The sequence below is a fragment of the Peromyscus maniculatus genome, chromosome 7 (genome assembly GCF_049852395.1).
Source record: "Peromyscus maniculatus bairdii isolate BWxNUB_F1_BW_parent chromosome 7, HU_Pman_BW_mat_3.1, whole genome shotgun sequence".
NCBI classification, from domain to species: Eukaryota; Metazoa; Chordata; class Mammalia; order Rodentia; family Cricetidae; genus Peromyscus; species Peromyscus maniculatus.
In genome coordinates, this window is record NC_134858.1 from 55,079,192 (window position 1) to 55,103,921 (window position 24,730).

At 56.0% G+C, this 24,730-nt stretch overlaps 1 protein-coding gene across 2 annotated transcripts; it reads left to right on the plus strand.

Annotated features, from left to right (window-relative positions):
* Positions 1 to 22,905, plus strand: Sema7a (semaphorin 7A (JohnMiltonHagen blood group)). 2 transcript variants are annotated; one of them, XM_006971515.4, is made up of 14 exons: positions 1 to 252; positions 13,369 to 13,511; positions 14,010 to 14,051; positions 14,379 to 14,471; positions 14,678 to 14,765; positions 14,901 to 15,011; positions 15,571 to 15,710; positions 16,255 to 16,439; positions 17,249 to 17,357; positions 17,449 to 17,647; positions 20,245 to 20,372; positions 20,556 to 20,710; positions 20,868 to 20,929; positions 21,250 to 22,905. In XM_006971515.4, exons 1-14 carry the CDS (start codon positions 75 to 77, stop codon positions 21,609 to 21,611), a joined length of 1,995 nt encoding a protein of 664 aa, XP_006971577.1. In that variant the 5' UTR covers positions 1 to 74; the 3' UTR covers positions 21,612 to 22,905. The 2 variants fall into 2 exon arrangements, with proteins under 2 accessions (XP_006971577.1, XP_076432490.1); XM_076576375.1 differs by lacking the exon at positions 1 to 252 and adding an exon at positions 12,128 to 12,295.
* The last annotated feature ends 1,825 nt before the right edge of the window (positions 22,906 to 24,730 follow it).

Sequence of the window (24,730 nt, forward strand, 5' to 3'; positions counted from 1 at the left end):
GGCGCTAGGTTCTGCCTGCGGCCGGGCGCTGGCTCAGTCTCGGCTGCTTGCCGCTGTCGCTCCGGGGCTGCGGGATGACGCCTCCTCCTCCCGGACGTGCCGCCCCCAGCGCACCGCGCGCCCGCGTCCTCAGCCCGCCGGCTCGGTTCGGGCTCCCGCTGCGGCTGCGACTGCTGCTGCTGTTCTGGGTGGCCGCCGCCTCCGCCCAAGGCCACTCGAGGAGCGGACCCCGCATCTCCGCCGTCTGGAAAGGTAGGCGGCGCCGCGCGGCCGGCGGGGCGCGGGATCGGACGCTGTGCGGGGAGGGTGCGGAGTGTGCGGCACCTAGAGAGAGTGCGTGTGCGCAGCTCTGCAGGTCTCGGGCTGGCCCCGAAGGGAGCGTGTGGGTCCGGGTGAGTGTATGTGAGTGTGCGTACTGTCACGCCGGAGCGGGCTGAGCGCTGCAGCGTGTGAGCGAGCGGCTGGGGCCCGGGCCCGGCTAAGTGGCGCTCCAAGTCCAACAGCAGCTCCGAGCCGGAGCCGCAGCGCCTGAGCGCGGGGGGAGGTTGCGGGCCCTTGCCTCGCCGCGGCTCTCTTTGGCTCTCCGCCGCGGGGTCTACTATACAGGACCCTTCCTCCCCCCGGCCAGCTTCCTCACCCCGACCCCTTCCTTGCGAGCTGCGGGCTCTGCTGGAACGCGGGGCTCAGGATGGGCTGGTGAAGGGGGCGCGGACCCATTGCCGCCGCCGCTGCGCTCGGGCTGCGGGAACAAAGACCCCGCCGCCTGCCCCCGCCCCCGCCCCGGCCCGGAGCGCGGGCCAGGCAAGGGGGTGGGCACCTTGCGGCGATTCGGGACAAGGTGCAGTGCCGGGGCTCCGGGCACCTGGGCGCTGTCTCCCTAATGCTGGGACCAGCCGCTCCCCCCTTGCCCGCACGTGGCAGTTGTCACCAGAAATTGGCGCTAGCACGAGGAGGGGGATAGTGCCCATTGGGTGGGGCGAGGCCATTGGGACCCCCCAAGCCGCGTATCTGGGGAGGGGTGTGCAGCCTTAGGGCTGTGATGAATAGGAGAACCTGAGGGACAGGAGTCTTCCCCTGGGGTATCTCAGTTTAGACCCCTGTACAGTGGGACAGAAAGCTGGCTAGGTTAGGGTTGGAGGCTTTCTGCCGCTAGGGACGGAGATCCCCTCCCCTGCATTGCACACAAATGCCTCCCCGCCCCCAGGCAAACTCAGCTCTGTACCCAAATTTGGCGTCTCTGCAGCCCCTCCTCTAGTAGTGATGGGAGACTCATACCGGGGGCTGGGGGTCCTGGTCCAGTCTGTCCCTACTGGGGACCCTTTGATGCCTTGGCAGTTTGCAGGGATTGCGGAAGTCTGAGCATTATCTGGGGCAGGTATTCTTAGCAGGGGAAGGGGGGGAAACCCACATAAAATGAGTGGCCCGAACTGCCGCAGCAGCTGAGAGAATGTGACTTGCCCAAGGTCACTGGGCAGTATGGGCGCTCACTATCCAAGTAGGGGCTCAGATCTGACCCTGAACCTGTCCTGGTCCAGGGTTATGAAGAGGAGAAGGATTTAGATGGTTTTCCAACCAGAAATGAGGTACTCTGGTCTCCAGTTCGTCATCCAGACAGAGGTGTACTCGGTGGAAGAGGAAAAGCTTAGCTGGCGCCCTGGACCTCTCACTCATGGCGGGCAACTGCACACCGGGCATTTGCACCCACTCAGCCTCTTTTCCTCTGTCCTGCCAGCATTTTACCTTGCCTCTGTCCCCTTGTGTCTTGCACAGCACAGTACATGAGTGCTCCGGAGGAGACAAATGGTTATGTCTGAGTGTTGTGGAATCTCCCTCTATATTCATTTGAGCACGCTTGTCCCCCCAAATCCTTCCTTGACCTCCCCACCGCATACTTAATGCATACCCACTTGTTAGCACTTAATGCATACCCTTCTATCCCTGGCACTTAGTCCTTACTTACCCTGAGGCTATTTAAAGCTGCTTTCAGCCCTCTTACCCACTTTTCAAGCTCCCAGCCCATCTCCGTGCCCAGCTTCCCCCGCTTGCACTCCACGGCTGTGACCACACTGGTAATGCACTATTGACCCCCTCTGGCTGGGATCCACCAGACACTCACCAATCTTGTCCAAGGACAGTCTGCAATCTCCTTCACAAGTGCCAGGTGCCCCACTGACCAGACAGGCCCTGCCATTCACCTGCCCCCACCCCCTAGGGTCACCAGCTGGTGATAGTGTGCCCGGCTGACAGCTGCCTCCTGCCTCCTATGGGGTAACACATGGCAGGCGGGTAGTAGGGAGTTTGGACAGGGCAAACCCCGGCATAGAGTGAGAGGAAGACCCCACCCCCCACCCCCTCGCCAAGGCTCTGCCATAAGCCTAGGGCCCTGTCTATCAGGACAGGGACCTTCAGGGGTGACTAGACTAAGGACGGTGGTAGCCCTGTAGCCATTTCTCTACAAGACATAGATTTAGAGTTTAGTTTTGAGTCAAGACAGAATAGGGACTGGGATAGGTATAGAAATGTCTTTATTTTCTTTGCTCGGGCCCACACCCTCACCCCAAGCCTTCGGGAATGATTAGAGCAGGGGACTCTGAAAGGGTCCCAGACTGCAGTTGTTAAGAGAGTTGCCGCCTTTGCAGCCAGATGAAGGCCTGGTGCAGACCAGCTTGGACCAGGGGGAAGGGTGCTCCATCACAGACTGCTGGGGATCCTTGAGCCTTGCACCTGTCTTTGACCCTCAGAGGTTGCCGGAGCAGGAAGAGCTCTGGAGGTTGTCCCCACAGGGCATCACTCACACATGAGTCAGTTAACAATGTAAAGGGGTGACTCTGATCTTCCTTCAAGCAGGGGCCAGGAAGGGAGTGGATGGCAGGTGAGTGAGGGTGTGGTGAGGCAGGAGATTTGCATGCTTCTGTATGCTATGCACTCCTCCCCTGCTCCACCAATATTTGGAGGAGAAGGAGAAGCCCATGGAGGTCCTGACCCCCACGTCAGAGTGAGCTAGCCTGTCCACAGAAGGCAAACAGTCCCAGCTCCGGTCTCTACCTGCCCAGCTGGTTCTTCCCCCTCTGGCCCAATTAAACAACAGGATGTTATTGTTGACTTGGGAGCTGTTGGGTAGCCATTAAGGGGCCACTCCCCAGGGTAGGGGGGTTGTTATCACCTCCCCCAGGGGATGAGGTCACAGCTGGGGCTCCCCAAGCATCAGCATTTCCAGTGGAAATCCCTGCCCCCTTGGGGACTTAGATGAATTCATCACCTTCAAGGTAAACCACCCTCCCCCCTGCAGAACTGGGGGGGGGCAATCCCCAAGAGGAAAGGGGGTTTCCTAAGCTGGAAGAGATGCTTGGTGATGTCCCCAGAAGCTCCCTGCCAAGTTCTGTGATGGATCTGGGCTGAACATTGAGGATTCCAAGAGCAGGTGTTGGGGGCAGGGCTGCAGAGAGATGGTGGTACAGATCCGAGTTGACTCTGGCGCCTTGGGGAGAAAGAGGTGGGAAGTCAGGAGCCTGGTTCTGGCCTAATTGTTCTGGCTTCATTTGCTGTGTGACTTTGGGTGAGCCCTTGCCTCTTTCTGGACCTCTGTTTCCTCGGATGTCCGCAAATGTCAGAAGTAGTGAGTGTCTCCTTCACTGCTGGCCCATAACACCTCCAGATTCCCTTTTCTTTGGACCGAGGAGGGCGGAGCAGAGACCGAGTGGCCCATTCAGGTGTTAAGTAACTAAAACCGGGGCAGTCAGGGGAAATCCTTGAGTCTTGTGTCCTTCTCTTTCCTATCATGGGCTGAAAGTCAAGGATCAGTGGCAGGGAATGGCCTGTGGGCTGATGGCCTTAAGGGTGGACACACATTCAACAGGTTCTTTGTGAGTTCGGCTCTGTGCCAGTTCTGGGATTGGGCTTGAGGGTCCAGCAGGGAAAGGAAATGAGTTGGTGTCCTTGTAGGGAGGGAGACTGGGCAGATGAACCAGTACACACACTAAAGGGCTGGGACAGGACCTACAATGGAGGGCAGTCATGGGTGCTGAGGAAGTCTGTGAGGCCGCGGGCTTTCTGGATGAAGCGGTAAAGCTGAGATGGCAGAGGCAGGAGGCTGGATGAGGAAGGGCAGGAGTGGCTGCACCTGTCTGACAGAGTTGAGTCGGCTTTGGCCAGGGGTTCTCTCAGACAGGCTCTCACCGTGTAGCCCTGGCTGGCCTGAAACTTGCCATGGCCTTGAACTCACAGAGATCCACCTATCTGCCTCCCTAGGGCTGGCACTAAGGGCGTGTGCATTGCTATACTGGCGTCAACAAGCTTTCTTGGAGGAGATGATGGCTGAGCTTCACCCCTTGTCACGGCTTGGGCAGCCTTCTGGTGGGGTCCAGGGACACTAGGACTGTCCCCATCCCCTCCTCACTCTGAGGAGGGGTCTCGTCTGGGAGGCCCACGACGCCCTTTCTCTGCGTTCTCTCTAAGGCAGAAGAAACCCCCTTGTATCCGGGCCCTGTACTGCGGACAGGGCAGGCCCGATCCCTCTGACCAGCTTCCCCTTCCAGGGACCTCGGTTCCTTCTGAGAGTAGATAATTTTCTGGGTTGCAGATGAGGTTCTCTACACGTGGGAGAAGCAGAGTGAGCCGCACAGTCCTCTTTGAGGAGTTACCAGGCCAGGTGGGCTGTGAGGCTCAGCCTACAGGGGGCAGTGGTGAGAACGGATGACCCCAGAGTTGCCTGCTAGCGTCTCAGCTGACATTCCCGCCTCCGCCACCTCCACTCTACGCCCATCATTGTACCTCATTCAGGGTGGCTGTGTCATAAGAGACTGACCACACTTCCCTACCTCTTGCTAGCAGCTCAAAAAGCCTTCTGCTTTTCTTAGTTTCCTTTTTTGGTTATCCCAGAGGCCTGTCTCCTCTTTGGGGACAGGAGAGACAGGCTCTTGATCTGCCCTGGCCTTGCAAGAAGGACTGGCTGCCAGGCGTATGACCATTTGGCCCTCGGTGGACCAGGCGGACAGGAGAAAGGAGAAAGAAAAGGCCACAGTCCGCGCTCCACAGAGACCGGCGGCTTCTCCTTCCCTAGTCAGCCCAGGCCCCAAGTTGCTGCCTTCCCACGAGGGAAGGTTCTCCAAGCCCTTTCCTCCTGCAGGCCTTCACCCTGGTCCCGCTGTCCCATGTGTGGATTGTACTCTGCCCTCTTCAAGGTCCCTCCATTCCTCTGTGACACTCTGCTGAGTGTTCTACCCAGAACACACAGCCACAGAGTTGATGCTTCCCCGGAGCCTGATGGTTAGTTACCCTGTGGCCCTCCTCTTTCCTTCCCAGCACCCACTGCTGCCCCAGGGCATCTTCTCTGCCCCATGCCTACCCACCTCCTCAATCTCCCTTCTCCTCCCTGTCAGTTCTTTCTCAGTTTCACTGAGGAACCTTCTGAGATGTCCTCAGCTTACTCAGCCTGACAGCGCAGAGCTCAGGGTGTGAGAAGAGAAATGTCAGAGAGAAGCTGGGCCAACCACATCGGCCCCAGATGGGGAAACTAAGGCCCAGAGATGGCAGAATTGGCTCAAGGTCATTGGCAAAATAAGCAGAGCTGGAGTCAAGGCTGCATTTCCTGCCCCGAGGTTACTGGCGGCCTCAGCTCCCTGCCCTTTCCCAATGTCCCATCTGCTTTCATGTGTTTCTGGGTGGAGGACTTCGAAAGCCTATCGCCGCCTTGGCCAGTTTAACTGAGCCCAGAGACTTTCTGTCCACACCCACCAAGACCATACTCCCTTTAGACTCTCAGATTTGGACCCCGCTCTGTGTACCTCATGTCTGGCCTTTGCTGAGCAGAGCTTAGGTCTCAGGTTGCTCTGTGTCATGGCTCAGGCTAATCTGGATTTAACCGCCACAGCAGCCTGGGGATTAGGCTGATCCTGCGGGGCCTCCTGTACCCTGCTTCTAATCAAGACCCTGGGCTTTGGGCCAGCATCCTGGGGACCCTCCCTGTAGAGGGCAGCCAGCCCTTGACCCTTGCCTGCACCTGATTCAGCTCCTGGGACAGGGAAAGCAAAAGAAGCCCTGCGCTTGCCCCCAGGGAGCCGTTAGTGACTAAGATGTAGGGCTCATGCCTGTGATGGAAAAGGGGCCCCTGGGAAGTCAGGGGTGCAGAGCCAAGACTGCTAAGGAAGGCCGGTGTGGGTAATATGATCAGGGAGAGGAGAAGAGCCAGGCTAGAGCAAGGGTTAGGGACACAGGGCGAGGTACAGCTGCTGCTATCAAGTAAGGTCACCATGATAAGCCCTGCACCCCATAGATGGCCCAGGAACCTCTTCTAAGATGTCTACTCCTCTCAAGAGTAGCACCCCTTCCCACTGTCTGAACCATCCTGTCTCGTCCAGCCCTGGCAATGGACGATGGGGTCCTTCTTCACAGTACCCCACATCTCAGGTAAAACCCCACCGGACACAGTGTGATCTCAGAGAAGGTGTTGTGTGCCAGATGGTGGATGGAGCACAGTCAGGGAGTACAGGGCAGAGTAGTGAGGGCGGGGAGCAGTCTGGAACACTTCCTGGAGCCAGGGGATTTGGGCTAGACGTTCAAGGACAGGTGAGAGCCACATGCAGCGGAGGAAGGACAAGGGCGGTGAGCGCGGGTTGTGTGGAGATGGGAGTTAGCCATGATGGAGTTGCTCACAGATAGGTGAGCCTTGACTGCCCTGCTTTGGGGGAATTGGGCCCTACTGGGATGGGCAGTTGGGAGCTGTGGTGAGGTCCTGAGCTTAGAGCCCGGGCAGAGAGGATGAGTGCTTCAGTGAGTGTTGACTGGCCGGGAAAAGTAGAAAAGGACTGGTGTGCATGCCCAGTCCCAAAGTTGCCTAGTAGAGACAGAGATCCCAGGAGATTTGTCTTCCCAATTAACCATACTGGCTAGCATTTAGGGTGAAGGTGACACACGGCACCCTATATTCCTGCTCCACCTGCACCTGCACACTCATGCTTACTCACCCACACTTACAAGGTGTCACAAGCAGAGAGGTCAGGCGTTTGGTGGCAAGCAGCTTTTGCCTGAGCGCTAGCCGCCCTCAGCTTTGGGCTCCTCAGCTGTATAGAAGGGAATGCCCTGGAAGTCCCTGAGAGTCCACGCCTGGAGTGCAGCAGGATACACGCGGGTACCAGAGTTAGTCTGCCCTGCTGCATCCCCAGATGTGTGATTCTGGGTAAGTTGCTAAGCTTCTCCTGGCCTCATACCCCTTCTCTGTGAAACAGAACTAATAAGAGACCAGGCATCGCACGAGCTTACTGACTGGCTGAGTTAATAGATCTAAAAATCACGTAGAGTAGTCCCTGGCAGATAGACGGTGTTCCTGAAGCGCCGGGCTTAGGGCTAGCCCCACACACCATCGCTGTCCCTTTCCTCTCTCCATCCTCCTCCTCCTCCTGCTGCAGCATCTCTGGTTTCTCCTGGAATGCATTTCTGGCACCCCAGACCCTGCCAGTTCTCCTTAACGGGCTGTGCTGGCTGGCTGCCTTCACACTGTGTCCCCTGCTGGTCCAGGCTAAAGCTGAGGCCGGGAACCTTCTGTTTCACCACGGTCTTCCACCTGTCTCCCTCTCTGCTGCCCTGAGGTAGCCGTCCTCTGCTCTCTTGCCACCCCAGCCCGGGCTCTGGGCCCAAGAGCAGACTCTGTACTTTTGCCCACTCTCTGCTTTGAAGTAGCCACTAGACGACCTTTAGGGCTCTGGGGACCTGCTGGGCCAAAGAGTGGATGGGAATTAGATAGGGTGTGGGCATTGGCTCTGCTCTTCCTGCTTTTCCTGGGATCGAGCTCAGCGCCCCTCTCCACTCCTACTGGGCTCTGGGACCACCTTCCATCTCCACCTGAGCCCTTGACTCCTGCTCAGTTCAGCTCCCCCAAAATGTACTTCTCATCAGAACTTGGTCCAGCAGCTAAGCCCTCTGATTTTCTGGTCACAGTAATGTATGTGAGTGGTCCCAGCCCTTGGTGGTTTGGGAAAGGGCCTTAGTTTTCCTCTCTGTGGAATGGGGATGCAGACCTTTGACCTGCCTTCTTTGCAGGGTGGTGGGGGATTTGTTGGGCTAGCCAGTGCAGGCAGATGAGGATGTTGCTTCTACTGTCTCTCTCTACTTTCAGAAAGCTGCATCTGACTCCTTCAGCACACACAGACTCATATTTTCCCCCCAAACGGCCCATGAACTTAATCTTGACTGTTTGGTGCTTGTTCCTGGAATTCTGACGGGTCATAAAACCCAACCAGTAACCCCCCATCCCCACCAGCCGCAGAAGGCGACACTGAACTCAGGAAGGCCCTGCCCCAGCTCACAACCACAACAGCTGCCTGGATGCCAATGAAAGTGGGAGGTTTCTCAGAGCTGAGTCTGGATCAACACCTGAGACCTCCTCCCCTCCCGCCATGGCTGACCTTGGCAGTGGGTGGAGGCTGTAGCACACACAGCTTGTTGATAATAAGGGTGGGTGTCTCATTCCTCCACGAGGGTGACTACCACGTTAGGGCTTTGCCACCTGTGTTGGTGTAGCACTTGCCTGGCAGAGCCCAGCCGGGCACAGGTGTTGCTACCAGGACCCGGATAGTAGCCATAATCTGCTTTTAACACCAGGTCGGTGCCATCTGGAAATGGTTTTCTTTCCTGGCTATATCAGAGGCAGAGCCAATGAAACATCTGTCCCTGTGTGTCTGCCACCAACTGGGAGGTTTCCCTTCACCACCCTGCTCAGCACTCACAGTTCCATTAGTCATGCCTTTGGGTTACTAAAGGCCCTCGGGAGATCAGGGCCCTACCTGGGAGGTGAGTGGGTGATTCCCTTCATTTGTCAAGTTGGTGACTCTGCTCCTGGTGAATGGGGTGAGGGTGGAGGTCTAGGGAGAGGGTGATGCAGAGGAAAGGGAGGGTGAGCAGACAGTTTTGTTTTGTTTTGTTTTTTCACATCAGTCTCTCAAAGAAGTCCTGAGTGTGGTTCTAGAGAGATGCAGTGGCATGATGGGTACCCAAGTCTGTGAGCCTCCCCTGGGTATTAGCCCTTGGGCCAGCCTCCCTGGCCTCTGAGTCTCCCAGCTTCGTGGCTGTTTGTATACCTTCTCCATGTGTGTAGTGCGAGATTCCAAAGGGTAGAGAGACCACATGGCGCTTCTTTCTTTTCTCTGCCAAATGCGTGGTCAGGTGAGGTTGTGAGTCGGCCTCTAAGTGCAAAGTGGGACACAAGTGTGGGAGGAGGTCCCTGCCAGATATGTGGTTGGCCAGGCTCCTGCTCATTGGCGACTTGACTCAGGCATTCCCTACTGGGATGCCCACATTCCTGCCATTCTCTGCCCACTTTCCAAGGGCTTTTGGAGGTTAGCATGCAAGGCTGATGAGTTCAGTGGGTCAAGCAGCAGCCCTCGTTGTTCCTTTGGCGGACAGTAGTCCTCATTCCATCCTCCCCAGCCTGCCTCCCTCTTTCCCAAGCATCCAGGCTCTGGGGATTGACAGGACCAGATGGCAACAACATCCAGAGTGAATGAGAGGAGACAGATCCTTCATTAGGCAGGCCTGCTTTGAAAAAACCCACCGTTTCCCCAAAGAAAACATCCCCACTTCCTATAGTCAGTCAGCTGTTGGGACGGGGCGTAGGGAGGGGAGAGGGGCCCTCAAAAGGACTCAAACCTGACTTTTGCCCCCAACATAATCAAGGCCTCATGGGCACCCTGGCAGGGGTGCTGTGTCCGCATGGGACCACTTTCCCTGGTCCACCTTCCCAACACTTACATTTGGCTAGAACTGGAGCTAGGCTTTGTGAACCCTAAACTGCAAGGAGGAGGAGGAGGCGGGGTCCAGCCAGGTATGGGACAGCCCCGGGATGTTCTTGCTCTGCTCAGGAGAGCCAGGATTGGCTCTGAGTCACATGGGGGTGGGGGTGGCCTTTCTTGTGCCTAACCTGCCTTGAGGCCATGTCCTCTCTGTGTGCCCCTAGCCCCCTCCCCTGCCTGAACCCCCAGTTATTCTGGGAGCTTTTAGCTACCACTTAGTCAGCCACTAATGCGTCAGGCCGGCGAGAGAGGGGGGAGACACGGTGCCAGACGGTGCTCCTTTTAGACACACAGGATGGAAAGGAAGCAGGGAGAGCCAGGAGGTGGGAGGTGGGGGACTGCCAGAGGATGGGAGACATTGCCACTCCTGACCCTGCTCCTTGGTGGCAGGCAGTGGTGGTGGGGCGATGGGCAGTGGGGTTGGTATGTCCTTGGGTTCGATGGAGCTAGCTGTGCCTCCCTTGCCCCACCACCAAGGCCTGAGCTTCTGGATTCTTCTTTCACTGGTTCTCTGTCAGGCGGCAGTTGTGGCCTCTGTCCTCTGCACCGATCACACAGTCCGCTTCCCATCTTTGGTCACGCTGTTTCCTCTGCTTGCCTATCCCTTCCCCATTCCTGGCCAGTCTAGCTTTTATCTATCTGTCTCCCCATATCTTTGGATTCACAAGACGGCAAAAAGAAAGCGTTTAGGGATAGAAACACTGAGCCTAACCCTTTTAAAGGGAGACTCCAGCTCGCTCAGCCCCTGCCTAGGCAGGGCCCTGAATCTGTCCCTGCCCATGGCCCAGCTCTCTCTGAGGTGATCCTGGCTATGAGGCCTTGCTGCTGCTGCTGCCCTCACTTCCAGGCAGTCCTCCTGCCCAGAGCCCCCAGCCCCCGCTCCTGCCGACCTGAACAAAGCTTCCTTTCATGTATTCATGGAACTGCCGCTCTGACACTTCCCGGGCACAATCAGGCCCTTTGAGGGCCTCGGGCAGTGCGGGAGCCTGGGCTGGGGCCGGGGTGGAGAATGGGCCAAGGTCTTGTCCTGGGGCTGAGCTGGTGCCATCCCCTTCCTCCCCTAGTCCGCAACACATCACCAGGCACAGATCTGGGAGGGACAGGAACCTGAGAGTCACGGGAGGGCCGGTGAGAGTCGTGGGAGAGCTTAGGAGCTCCTGCTTGTTCTGCAAAATGGGGCCAGCCGTCCCTGCCTCTTCCCCCACGTTGACCTTGCCAGGGTTTGAGTGGAACAGGCTTGCAGATCAACCGAGTGCTGCCCTTACTCGGCTGCTGACACTCTCCCCTGCCCTTCATAGCTTCTGTGCGTCTTTTGGGAGCAGCCCCGAGCTCCCTCCTGGGACCATCTGCTTAGTGAGCTTTCTATGGGATGGGTCCCTCTCAGACTTTGTCCTTGGTGCCTCCACACTCAGGCTGGACTCTTTCAGGACTGCCCTTCGACAGCCCTGCTACCTCCAAGACAAAGGCTCCCTCGTGGTCCCCTCTGGTGCCTTTTCCCGCTTGAGTTGACTTGTACATTAGCCTTGCCTGGCTCTTCTCTGAGGCCTGGGGGTGTGACCTTGATCCAGATGCTTGGGAGCTAAGGATCTGGTGCATGTGGCCAACACGGCCTGTGAGTGCTTCTTTTCCTTGGCTTTGGGGCTGTGGGTCTCAGTAGCCCAACATCCCCAGGTGCGGATGTGGACCTTGCTCCTGGCTCCCGGCCTGGATGTTCAGGCAGTGGAAGAGAAGCCGTGCTGCCTGGGACCTGCTGCTCAGGTTGCTGCTTGGGCTGTGGGTGAAAGGAGAGCCGTGAGTCAGGGAGACCACGTGTGTCTGGGAGCTGCTGACCCCGGCTTTGCATTTTTATCCCAGCTGCAAGAGAGCTGGAGGACGGTGCCCGCCTGGGATCTGCCACCATTAAGTACCTCTATCCGGACAGCAGCCCAGAGCTGGACCCTCAGCCCCTCCGCGGCACATCTGGGGCTAATGAGAGGCAGCTTTGGGGTCTAGGGTATAAGAGGTAGGGTGTCTCACACACACACACACACACACACACACACACACACACACACACACACACACACACACACACACTGCTGGATCAGGCTGTTTGCGGCATGCCCCAGGAGAGCCAGGCCAGTCAGAGGGCAGCAGACTCAGCGCTTCACGCCGCAGCCAGCCAGGCTCACATCTCCAGGAGTGTTCTTGAGAACTGATACTGTCCGGATGAACCAATCTGTCCCGCTTGCTGATGTGACCTTGGGCCAGGCTTGTCCCCCAGGGGCCTCGGTTTCCTCCCCTACACAGTGAGCCAGGCCACAGCAGAAATGCAGAGTTTGAGTTACTCCCACTGTCTGTCTGGGCCCACTTGGCTGTGGAGAAGTGTGTGTTCAGGAAAGGGGACGGAGGCACGAGTCCTACACGGTATGCTCTTGCCGTTCCTTGCTCTTGATGGATGCAGGATCAGTAGCAACGGCTTAAGTGGCGGCAGCAGCAAGGAGGATTTAGGGCAGACCTTGAGGAACTGGCAGGTTTGTTTTTTGCTTGGGCTGGGTCATGTCCTGCTTGGCGGTTTCTGCCAAACTGGCTGTTCCCAAAGTTTGCCGCAGCTGAAAAAACAGTGGTTAGACCAGATTCCGGGGTGAGGCCAGGGCTAATCAGAGACGAGGGGACAGAGGCTATGGTTGAGTGCCCAGGGCATAGCCATAGGCCATCCCATCCCTGTCATTTAGTCCTGCCACCCGGACAACCGCAACAATGTCCCTAGAGAGGAGACAGCCTCTCTCTGGAGGTGGTGGCTGCAGACAGTTTCTTTTTTGGGCAAAACTGCCCTGGTCAGTCCTTCTGCTGAAAGGCATAGCCTGTGATTTTTGAAGGTCCCCTGTCCCAGAGTTGCTGGGAGAGAGAGCTGATCCTGAGACCCAGAAAGAGCTGGCATCTGGGTGACGGAACCAAGCTAGAGGTTAGCTTGAGAGACAGAAGCGGGAGGGTTGGTTTAGGGCCTGCTACCCACCTGCTGTCATGGGTTCCTTGACCTGTTTCCCCAACTGTATAATGGGAAAGAATGAACGTTGAGATTTGTTCCAGCTCTGAAATGGTGCCCACTGAGGGCCTGGGAGGGGTTGGAGACAACTTCTCAAAGGAAGATTTGGAGTTGTGAGTAAAATGGTTGCCTGGTTATCTGGACTCTAAGTGGGGTGCCTCTAAGTCCTGCCGTTTGCTTCTGAGGAGGCTGGGTGAGGTGGACGAGACTGCAGATCCCCTCACAGCACAGAGGTGATGGTCTCCCTATACCTGTCCAGCCCCTCAGGATTGTGTGTGTGTGTTTGGGAAAGGGGTCTGTTCTCCCCGGGGTCCCTAAAATGCCCCTCACTCTGAGAAAATACACATTGTGGGGAAGGGACCATGGCTTTGGGTGGGTGGAAAGGTGGTTTCTGGAGCCCACGAGGGGGTTCTTTACTTCTCAGGCTCACCTAAATCAGGCTTTGTCTCTGAGCCTCAGTGCCCTGAGCTTGGGGCATTGGTTAGCCAGCAGGGTCTGGTCTGGCTGTGGAAGCTCGAGGGTCCTCTTCCTTAGGGTGTTTTTCTCCTTCATGCTGCACAGGGCAGGACCATGTGGACTTTGGCCAGCCTGAGCCACACACCGTTCTTCTCCATGAGCCTGGCAGCTTCTCTGTGTGGGTGGGTGGACGTGGCAAGGTCTACCTCTTCAGCTTCCCCGAGGGCAAGAACGCCTCCGTGCGCACGGTGAGCTTGGGCCTCCCCTGCCCCATCCCCTAACCTTTCCTCATCCCTGACCTCTGGTCCTGGCAAGGGCCCTTAGGGAGTGTGAAGGAGCTGGCACATCTTTCCACACAGGTCCTTCTACCTCCATAACCTCACACACAGTTCCTGGGGGAGGAGGCATCAACAGGTAATCTACAGTAGAGTCAGACTCTGAGAGAAAAATTGGAGGCTAACACACACACATGGTCAGGCCAGTAGTACTGATGGGGGAAGGCAGGCTGGGAAGCTGGATTCCTGGACCCATAGCCTGCCTTTTGCGATTGCTAGGCTCTGCTCCTGGTATCAGACAAAGAGCCTATGTGACCTTGGGAAATCTGCTTACCCTCTCCAAGTCTCAATTACCTCCATGGAAGATGAGAATAATAGTCTCATCCAGGGCGTGTCCTGTGGCTGCATGAACAGCATTTCAGAGACATCTCATCCCTCCAAGAGGGACTAATGCCTCTCTCCCTCCTCCAGGTAAACATTGGCTCCACAAAGGGGTCCTGCCAGGACAAACAGGTGAGCGGGGCAGATGGGGGAAGACCATGAAAAAGAGCAGGCCCCTTGGGAAGAGGGAGAAGAAGATCATGAGATTTGGAGGAAGGGAGGGTACATGGTTTTGCCTTGTATTCCCTAGACTTATGGGGTTGCGGGAGTTTGGGCCAGTTTTAGGGTCCCTAGTCAGAGGGGAGACATGGACCCCTGACACAGGTCTTGTTCAAAGGGGGATAGAGTCAGCTGTCCTGGGGGGCTGCTGTTGGCCATTTTGGATGTCTTCTTTCCCAAGACTGATGGTCTTGATGTCTGCTGGGCCTGCCCCACCTAACAATCTCCTTCCCCACACAGGACTGTGAGAACTACATCACTCTTCTCGAGAGGCGAGGTAATGGGCTGCTGGTCTGTGGCACCAATGCCCGGAAACCCAGCTGCTGGAACTTGGTGAGAACCCTTCCCATGTGCCTGAACAGCCCTCATTTCCTGGGTGGGCGTCAGCCCCTCACGGCCAGACAGAGATGGGAGATTCTGAGCCTGGAATTGCCCTGAGCGGAATCTCTGCGAGAATAGGCTCCTGGCTGGGAAACTGGCCCTTGTAGGGTACAGTGGCTGGTGGTCATGATGCTATCTGCACCTCTGATCTCCTCCAGGTGAATGACAGTGTGGTGACGTCACTTGGTGAGATGAAAGGCTATGCCCCCTTCAGCCCGGATGAGAACTCCCTGGTTCTGTTTGAAGGTAGAGCCGTGCTGTGACAGGGGCCCCGGGAGGCGCGGGGTAGGAGGGTCAGCCCCGTGTTCAGTGGCCCGAGCCTGGGGTAAGGACTTATGGAAGTTGTCGCTCTTACCCACATGTCCTCCTACTGTATCCCAGGGGATGAAGTGTACTCTACCATCCGGAAGCAGGAATACAACGGGAAGATCCCCCGGTTCCGCCGCATCCGGGGCGAGAGTGAGCTGTATACAAGTGACACTGTCATGCAGAGTGAGTCAGGTTGGGCTGAGGGTGGACCAGGGCGTGTGCATGCCCAGGATGGCAGATAACAGCCTGATACATCCCAAGAGGACTCCCTGAAAGGCACAGACCCGAACAGCCGGGACCGAGGAGTTTGAGTTGTGGGAGAGGAGGAATCAGAGAGAAAAGAGTGTGGAGGCCGGATGGGTCGGAATTACTCCGGGAACAAACACAGGGGAAACTCAGACCTAGCACGAGGCTCGGAGAGCCAAAGTTCATCTTTCTCATGAACCCATGTTGGGCAGGAGGCCGCATCTTCCTCATTAAGGCTCTGTTGATTAGGCAGAAGTGACATGGGCACCCCAGGGGCTTTCCTGCGGTCCCCAGGCATGAAGTCATTGCTCCTGGGCCCATGACATCTTTGTAGAAGAGGACATAACAGGTGTGGGGTATTGCTTTAGAGTCAAGGGCCCCGTGGGGCTTTAAGTTCTGAGTTCATATATATATATATCTGGGAGAGATGTGCAAGGTTAAATGGGTACCCCACGCAAGTTTCTAGCCTCATATCCTTTCACCCTGTCCTTGGCAGACCCACAGTTCATCAAGGCCACCATTGTGCACCAAGACCAAGCCTATGATGACAAGATCTACTACTTCTTCCGGGAGGATAATCCCGACAAGAACCCAGAGGCTCCTCTCAATGTGTCCCGAGTGGCCCAATTGTGCAGGGTGAGCCAGATATGTGAGGGGTGGCTGGATGAGCGGGAATGTGTCTGTGTATTTACAATAGGAGTGTGTGTGTGTGTGTGTGTGTGTGTGTGTGTGTGTGTGTGTGTGTGTATGAAACCGTGGGAATTTGTGTGCACAGGCTATCATGTGCCTGTGAATAAATGTGGTCTAGTGTCTGTGCATATTGGATATACAAACATGTGAGTACCTAAGTACCCGTGTGTTTACCTGTGTTGTGTTTGTGTGAATTTGCTATGTTGTATGTTTGTGTACAAGTGTGCAGAGGTGAAAGTAGCAGAGGTGTCTGATCATGTTTGCTGTGGGGACCAAGAGTGTTCATCTGCAGGGCCCCAATGTGGGTCCTGGCACACCAGGCTGGAAGTCCACCTGAAAGCTTGCCTGAATCTCCACAGACATCAGCCCCTGCTAGGCTGCCCTGCTCCGCAGTAGCCTGGGTGCTGGCATGCCCGGCAGCAGGTGTCTCTGGTGTGTCAAGCAGCCCAGGCAGGTGCTGAGGGGCATCTTCTGCCTTCTGCCCTTCCAGGGGGACCAGGGTGGTGAGAGTTCATTGTCTGTCTCCAAGTGGAACACCTTCCTGAAAGCCATGCTAGTATGCAGCGACGCCGCCACCAACAGGAACTTCAATCGGCTGCAGGATGTCTTCCTGCTCCCTGACCCCAGTGGCCAGTGGAGGGACACCAGGGTCTATGGCGTTTTCTCCAACCCCTGGTGAGAAATAGTTAATGACATTAGCAGAGACTGCGGGTGTAAGGCTTGAGCTGTTATTAGGTGTGTGATGGTGGTGGTGGTGGTGGTGGTGGTGGCGGCGGCGGCGGCGGCGGCAGTCAATGTGATTGATGCCTGTCCTGTTGTATTTCTGCCTCTGTTCACATGGTGTGTGGCCCTAAGCCCTGTGTAGATTCCTGCCATGTGTGTGCCAAAAGCTGATACTAGGCCTGGGAAAGGCTGAGAGGCCTCTCCTGGGGTGCTGGGTGCTATCACACCTGCTCAAACACTGCCTGCTAATTCACACTCTGTAATCACTTTCATTGATTGGAAACAAAGCAGACAAGTGTTGGGGGGTGGAGAAGGACCCTGGTCTTGGCTCCTGTGTGGGTGGAGCCACGTACTGGTCTGGACATGGAGGTCTGGGCCCCTGAGGCTGTAGCGCCCTGCAGCCTGTGACTGGAGGGCCCAGAGAATGACTCAGCCCATGATGGGCTTCCTCTCTCTTTAGGTCGTGTAGAACAGGTGGCCTCTGAACTCAGTGGTGCTGTAACAGAACCCAAGGTTGTGGTTGGAGATTGCAGTGGAGATAACTTATTTGAGCTTCCCTCCCTCCCTCCCTCCCTTAGTTCTTCCTCTGTTTGAACTTTGTTTGACATGCTAGGCACCGAACTCGGCCTCAGACTGGTCCTGGCTCACAGAGCTTGCAGGCCGAGGGCTGTGGTTGTGCCCTGTCTGGCCTGGGCCTGACCAGGGTAAGTGGAGGTGGGTATCCTGGGCCACCTACTGGAGTGGTTTGTATATCCTTGCAGGAACTACTCAGCTGTTTGCGTGTATTCTCTTGGTGACATTGACCAAGTCTTCCGTACCTCTTCGCTCAAGGGCTATCACATGGGCCTTCCCAACCCTCGACCTGGCATGGTGAGCTGTTGACCAACCGTGGCCCAGACCCCAGCCCTTCCTGGTCTCACCTCCCAGTCACCTACTGACCTACTTCTTTTCTCTTTCTCAGTGCCTCCCAAAGAAGCAACCCATACCAACAGAAACCTTCCAGGTAGCTGACAGTCACCCAGAGGTGTCACAGAGGGTGGAGCCCATGGGGCCGCTGAAGACACCATTGTTTCACTCTAAGTACCATTACCAGAAAGTGGTTGTCCACCGAATGCAAGCCAGCAATGGAGAGACCTTCCATGTCCTTTATCTAACCACAGGTGATGGGCTATCCCAGAACTCTCTGATTTACTTTGTGAAAATAGATAAGAACCATTCTTTGTTATGGCGCACGCCTATAATCTCCCTACTCTAGAGGCAGAGGTAGGCAGATCTCGGTGAGTTCAAGGCCAACTTGGTCTATGTAGTGAGTTCCAGACCAACCTAGGCGATATAGTGAGACCCTGTTTCAAAAAAAAAAAACAAAACCAAAAGAAAAACTAAAGTTATGGAAGGAATAAAGAACCCTGCAGGGTAACATCTGCTTGGGCCTTTAGGTGTAAACAGAGAATTGAGTGGGTAGAGCTGTGAGGGGTTAGTGTACCGAGCTGTAGATGCTCAGGCAAAGAGGGAGGGCTTCCTGGAGGAGGTGAGGCAGAAGGACAAGGGAAAGCTCCTGAGTTGAGAGAAGAGCATGCACTAGAGCCAAGTACAGCTTTGGCCCCCATGTCTCTCTCACTGGAGAAGGTACGGGAAGAGACATACATGGACAGCTGGGGGTGAGTCAGGGTTGGGGGCTTGAGCAACGGGCCTCCTGGGAGCCTCTGTCTGGCAGAATAAGGGTCGGGGCCTCGCTTAGACTCTGGGGTTATGCAGGTGAGAGGAAGTGTTTGAAGAGCTGGTAGGACACAAAGAATTAATGCCGTGTCAGGAAGGAGTTGCAGATGGCAAAGCCTCCTGGAGACTTGAGACAGCGTCTCCCCTTCCTTTCCTGGAGGGGCCTCCCTCGGGGGGACTCAGTGAATGCCCTAGAGATGCTCCTTTGTTCTAGAAGGCCTTTGTACACCCTGAGCTTACTTTGTGTCTCCGTCCTCATCTCAGGTCTTGGTCAAAGCGGGGGTGGGGTGGGGGTGGGGGGTGGGGGGTGGTATCCTGGAAAGAGCCTTGGAGGCCATTGTGGGCTTGGCCACGGGCCTTCCTGGAAACTAGAGAGGACCCTATACATCTGGCACCTTTCGTCAGAGCCCAGGCCCCATCCCTCAATTGTTCATACTCCTTCACGTGGCTTCCTGTTGCTGCCTCGCTTTGGGGCTTTTTTGGCCATGTTGGTCTGGTTGGAAGCTAGAGTCCTGGGGTCATTGTTTGGCTCCTGGAAATCTCAAGGAGAGTAATTTCCCACAGGACATTGGGGACAAGGGAAGGGAGGTCACACAGTTCAGGATGGGGAAGGCTGGACTTGGGCCCAGGGAGCCCTGCTACTCCCTTCCTATGTGAATGGGCTACAAACATACTCAGGGATGACAGAGGGAATCTCTTATCTTCCCTGTGGCCCATGGGAGAGACACCAATTTAGAGCCTGCAGCATTTAGAAATATTGGGGCCAGATAAAAATAAAGAATTCTCTAGGTCCTCAACAGAGACTGGAAACTCTCACAATGGGGACTCGCTGTGTGTTTACTTATCTGTATGTGTCTATGTCTGTGTGTATCTGTGTCTCTGTGTCCCGGGTGAGGCAGGGGCTGTGTTGGGGGCTGGTCAGGTCCAAGTAGTGTTTGGCCACATCTCAAAGCCTGCTGGTTGAAACATTGAGCCTAGAGAACTGTCTCAGGTAGGCATTGTCTGACTGCCTTTTTTTGGGGGCAGATAATGCCCTGGGAAATGGGGATGGAAGGAGAAAAGGAGGAGGCTATTCTAGAAACTGGGACAGTCGGTGAGGTGGGATTAGGAGGACCAGGGTCAGGACACCCATTAGTCCCCAACAGGTGCCAGCGGAGAGAGAGCTGGGCTGGCAGACAATCTGATTGTGTGACCTTGGGAGCTCTCCTATGGAATCCAAGGTTCTTTTCAGATCTAAGAGTTTGCAGAAATTAAAATATCCCTTAAGACCAAGTGCAACGTGGAATCCTGGATTGGCTCCGGGAACAAAAGAAGGACATCAGTGGAAAAACCCCATAAACCCAGATGAAGTCCCAGTGAATAGGAACACATTGGTGTCAATTGCTTAGTTGTGACAAATCCACTCAGGTTATGTAAGGTGTTCAGCTGGGGAAACTGGGGGAAGGCTAGACAAGGACTCTACTATCACAGCCACTTTTCTGAAAATCTAAAATCACTCCGAAAATAAACAATTAAAGACAATATATCCCCTAGGTACCTCGGAGGCAGGCAAGTTTTAAAAAAAAACAGCCAGAGGTGGGGTTCTGACCCATCTGAGTTCCAGTTTGTTCCCTGCTGCTCACCATCTGGGTGACCTTGAGCAAACGTAGCTTTTGTGCGCCTCCTTTCCTTATCTGCAAAATAAGGGAGATAACGCCTGCCTCCGGGGCAGAGGAGGGGAGGGGGAACTGAGGTAAGGTGAGGCCACCATCCCAGCTTGCTTTTTCATTTTGCAGCCTCCAATAAGCCTTTGGCATATTGGGGGCACTCACTGAGGGGATGGCCTTTGGGGATCAGCCTTGGAAACTTCCAGACTGCCCTTAGGCTCCATGTTCCTTCTCACTCAGCTGTCTCCGCCCCATGCTACCCCAGTCCTGTGACACTCGCCTGAGCCGTGACTCCTAAGCCCTCCCCGCCAGTGTATTTTCCTGGCAGCCCAGCCTTAAAGAAGGCCGTCTGGCTGAGGCGGACTTCTGTCTGTTGACCCCTCCTCTGCTCACAGACAGGGGCACCATTCACAAGGTGGTGGAATCAGGGGACCAGGGACACAGCTTCGTCTTCAACATCATGGAGATCCAGCCCTTCCACCGCGCGGCTGCCATCCAGGCCATATCATTGGATGCTGACCGGGTGAGCTGCCCCACCCTCGTCTGCACCCTTGGGACCACCCAGACAGCTCTTGGGGGAGAGGGCTACACTGTTTGCAGTGTGCATGTCATTTCAAGGACCTCCAAGGTGGCAGAATCCTTTCTTCAAGGGTTGAGAGCTCAGTGAAGGGCCCTGGCCTGACCCAGCCTTGCTCTCTCGTTCCAGCGGAAGCTGTATGTGAGCTCCCAGTGGGAAGTGAGCCAAGTCCCCCTGGACATGTGTGGGGTCTACAGCGGGGGCTGCCATGGCTGCCTCATGTCCCGAGATCCCTACTGCGGCTGGGACCAGGACCACTGCGTGTCTATCTACAGTTCCCAACGGTACATTGGACAAATCCCTTTGCTGCGAGAAAAGGCAGACCCGAGAATGGGGAGGCACTGAAGGGCACGGGAGGATCATTCTGGGGTCACGTGAGGATAAGTGGGGGTGCTGTGCTGCAGCATCCCATCTGCTGATGTTTGCTCCTCCTGCTTCTAGGTCAGTGCTGCAGTCTATTAACCCAGCTGAGCCACACAAAGAATGTCCCAACCCTAAACCAGGTATCTCATTGAATCCCACCCTTGGGCCCCAGGCTGATGAAGGAAGCACAGCTATGCCTCAGTTACCTTGATCTGCAGAAGGCATGGCCTTGGTCGGGGGCCCCTGGCCCATATCCTGCGGAGGGAACTCCCATGATATAGGGTGCTTATGAGAGGGGTGGGGATATAGGAGAATGCAGGAATGTAACTAAAAATCAGGATCCCCTCCCTCTCCACCATGTTCCCTTAGAAGCCTTGCTCTAGGAGCCTCATCTGCAGGACCCAGAGACTCCCAAGGTGCCTTTGACCCCTCCTCACGTCTGTTTCCCCTACTGCCACAGACGATGCCCCGCTGCAGAAGGTTTCCCTGGCCCGAAACTCGCGATACTACCTGACCTGCCCCATGGAGTCCCGCCATGCGACCTACTTGTGGCGCCACGAGGAGAACGTGGAACAGAGCTGCGAGCCGGGCCACCAAAGCCCTAGCTGCATCCTTTTCATCGAGAACCTCACGGCCCGTCAGTACGGTCACTACCGCTGTGAGGCCCAAGAAGGCTCCTACCTCCGGGAGGCTCAGCACTGGGAGCTATTGCCTGAGGACAGATACCTTGCAGAACAGCTCATGGGCCGTGCCCGCACCCTGGCCGCCTCCTTCTGGCTAGGAGTCCTGCCCACACTCATACTTGGCCTGCTGGTTCACTAGGGCTTCTAGGAGCTGGGGGGTACCCCAGGCTTCTATAGCCCGGGAATCGTAGAAAAACACCACACTCACAGCCGGCTGGCCCGGGAGCTCCTTGTCCACTGATTCTTCCAGGGGTACTAAATAATCCAGTGGGGGGGGACAAAGGGCCTGGAGATGTCCAGCCGCAGGCGGCTGCTGAGGCCCAGGTGGGGGTGGGGACAGTGAGGGACAGCAAAATGAAGGCACCGACTGTGAAGCTGGGGCCATCAGTGACCCGAGACGTTATCTCCCTGAGATTATTTTTCGAAATCTCCTCACACTTGACTTCATGCAGTGATGCACCTGGCCTGAGAGCCCAGCAGCCTGGCAGTGGGCTTTGGGAAGGGAGCTGAGACCCCATCTCTGGACCTTGGGGCCGAGGCCTGAGTCCTTTGGGACCGCTGTGCCCAAACTGCTTCCTTCCCTGCCCCACTGCTGGGTGGCCAGCGTTCCTGCAGACCCAGGCTGCTCCTCTGCACCTCCCTCACAGCCTGGGTCCCACCGGACAGCGCCTTGCATGTTTACTGAAGGATGTTTGCTTTCCGGACGGAAGGACGGAAAAAGCTCTATTTTTATGTTAGGCTTATTTCATGTATAGCTACTTCTGACTGCATCTGTATGAAATACCAAAACTACATGCTGGGGGGCGGGTAGAGGGAGGGCTTGGGAAGGGGGGGGTGGGGGCTGATCCCAGGCTGGGGCTCCCTGGGATGCGATCGGAGTCCAGGGACAGGCATGGGTTTGAAGAGAGTGGCATGAGCTGGCTCTGCCCTGAGAGCCCGGTCTGAGGGCATGAGCCTCCAGTGTGGGGTGGTTCTGGGAGGGGTGGGTGAGGGAGACAGGGGAGAGCGAAGAAGAAAACTGAGCCCTAGGTAGATTTGCCGTGGTCATTTTGAAGGAGGAGCCGGGTCCACAGGGGGAGGTTCCAGGACTCTGCCCTTGGCGTTGGGGGTTGGGGGGCAGGGGGAGACTCCTCCCTTCCCTTCAGCCCCCTTCCCCAGGGGCTGTGCTTCCATGCTCCTAGCCTCCCACCTTCAGCTCAGGACATGTCCTAACTTAGGCTAAACTGTGAAAATTCCCGTGGAGATGGCCCAGGCCGAGCTCTCCAAGTGGGCCTCCCTGCCCCCAGTCCATGGATTTCAGCAGAGAGCTGACCCTTCTCCAGCTGTGTCTGGGGCGGGGCCTGGGGCCGGGGGCCTTCCAGCTTCCGTCCCTTATCTCTTCTCAATGCACTTTAATAATGTAACATATTACTAATAAACAAGCTATTTATTTACCTGTGCCTGCTCCCTGTCTTCCTTGCCAGCAGTGCTGAGTGGGGCGGGCCTCCTGTTTGTCCCTGGGTACCTCGGCTGTCTGTGCAGACATCACTGTCTAGGCTCTCCCTAGTGATTCTGCTGGCCAGCAGACTCGGAGGACCTCAGCTCGCAAGGGGCAGAAACGGGGCATGTGAACTTGCAACCGCTCAGCCAACCTTGAGCCTGCAGCCCTTCCCTCCAATAGCTCGAACCCCCGACTTTCTGAGTCTCTCCTTCCACTGCGTCCCCCTGGGAAACCCGGCCAGGATCACTCTAGGCCTCCCTATCTTCAAAGGGCCCATCTGAGAGATGAAACTGATCAATGAGGACTCCTAGGATATGATAGAAGGGTGTGTGCAAGAGGCTGGTGGTGGTGGCGGGGGCTGGAGAGATGGCTCAGCGGTTAAGAGCACTGACTGCTCTTCCAGAGGACCTGAGTTCAATTCCCAGCACCCACATGGCAGCTCACAGCTGTCTGTGACTCCAGTTCCAGTTCCATAAGCAAAACATCAATGCACATAAAATAAAAATACACTAAAAAAAAAAAAAAGAGGAGGCTGGTGGTGCCAGGATAGGACCAAAGAAGGGTTGTTTGCTCTTGGCCAGGCTGCTAGGAAAAGAGGGTGGCTGCGTGCCATTCTGTCTCTACCGTGAGCATCCTGTTAGAGAAAGGACTGGAGCAGAGGCAGGTGAGAAATTGGGAGGGAATGAGGAAGCTGCTCAGAGGATAGAGGCCAGGACTAAGGACAGTGGCTGTGGGATAGATATGGGGGACACCTGACAGCCCAGAAAGGAGCCCGGATGTCCCCCTAATGACCTTCCCTATGGTTTTCTCTGCCCCATTAAAATTTTGTTATTTTAGCTGGGTAGTGGTGGCACACACTTTTAATCCCAGTACCCAGGAGGCAGAGGCAGGTGGATCTCTGTGAGTTCGAGGCCAGCCTGATCTACAAAGCGAGTTCCAGGACAGCCAGAGCTGTTACACACAGAGAAACCCTCTTTCGAAAAACAACAACAAACCCCCGTCCCCCGCAACAAAATTTAATTTATGAGTATGGGTGCATGCATGTCTGTGCACCATGTGCATGCCTGGTGTCTACAGAGACCAGAAGAGAGTGCTGGATTCCCTGGAAGTGGAGTTACACTGGGTAGTGGAGAGTAATGAGCCGCCACGTGAGTGCTGGGAATTGAACCTGGGTCCTTGAAGAGCAGCCATTACTTTTAACCACTGAGTCTTCTCTCTACTCCTCCCTGCCCCATTTTGTTCCTGTTTTTTTTGTCCATCAGGAGCAGAGACCAAGGCCTTTGGAGTTTCTTAGGAGCTTTTCTGTTGGAGTAGTAACTGCTGGAGAGGGGTGTATAGCCAGTTTGGGACATTCTGTGACATCAGCTGAGCTGCTAGTGAGCTATGGAAGACTTCCTACCCTTACCCACAGCATTTTCTGTCCACTTGGGCCAGCCCGGGGCTGACTATCCCACTTTTCTCTCCCCCAACCCAGTCTTCCCAAGGTGGCCTAAGTGGTGGCTGGGACTATGGGTTTCTGAGGAACCCAGACCTGTGGCTGGAGCAGAGTCCGCGGCTGTTGGTGCCTGTTGCGGTCTGGGAAGACTTCTGCTCTCCAGAGCCTCGTAGGGCCCGGCTCCAGTCTATTTGATCTCCAGCTTATAGCTGTGGTGGCAGCAGCGGCAGCGGCAGCGGCAGGGGTGGCGGCAACAGCAACACTTCACAGCCTTCTCAGGAAGACCTCCGATGGAGGGAAGGAACGAGCTTCAGCCCCCAAGTGAGCAGAGCAATGGGTGAGG

Excerpts from the sequence above, each read along its gene's own strand:
- Sema7a (XM_006971515.4), top strand. The coding sequence starts at position 75 with ATGACGCCTCCTCCTCCCGGACGTGCCGCCCCCAGCGCACCGCGCGCC. Across the intron at positions 14,052-14,378 it reads GGTCCTGCCAGGACAAACAG|GACTGTGAGAACTACATCAC; the intron begins GTGAGCGGGGCA and ends TTCCCCACACAG. Across the intron at positions 14,472-14,677 it reads AACCCAGCTGCTGGAACTTG|GTGAATGACAGTGTGGTGAC; the intron begins GTGAGAACCCTT and ends GATCTCCTCCAG.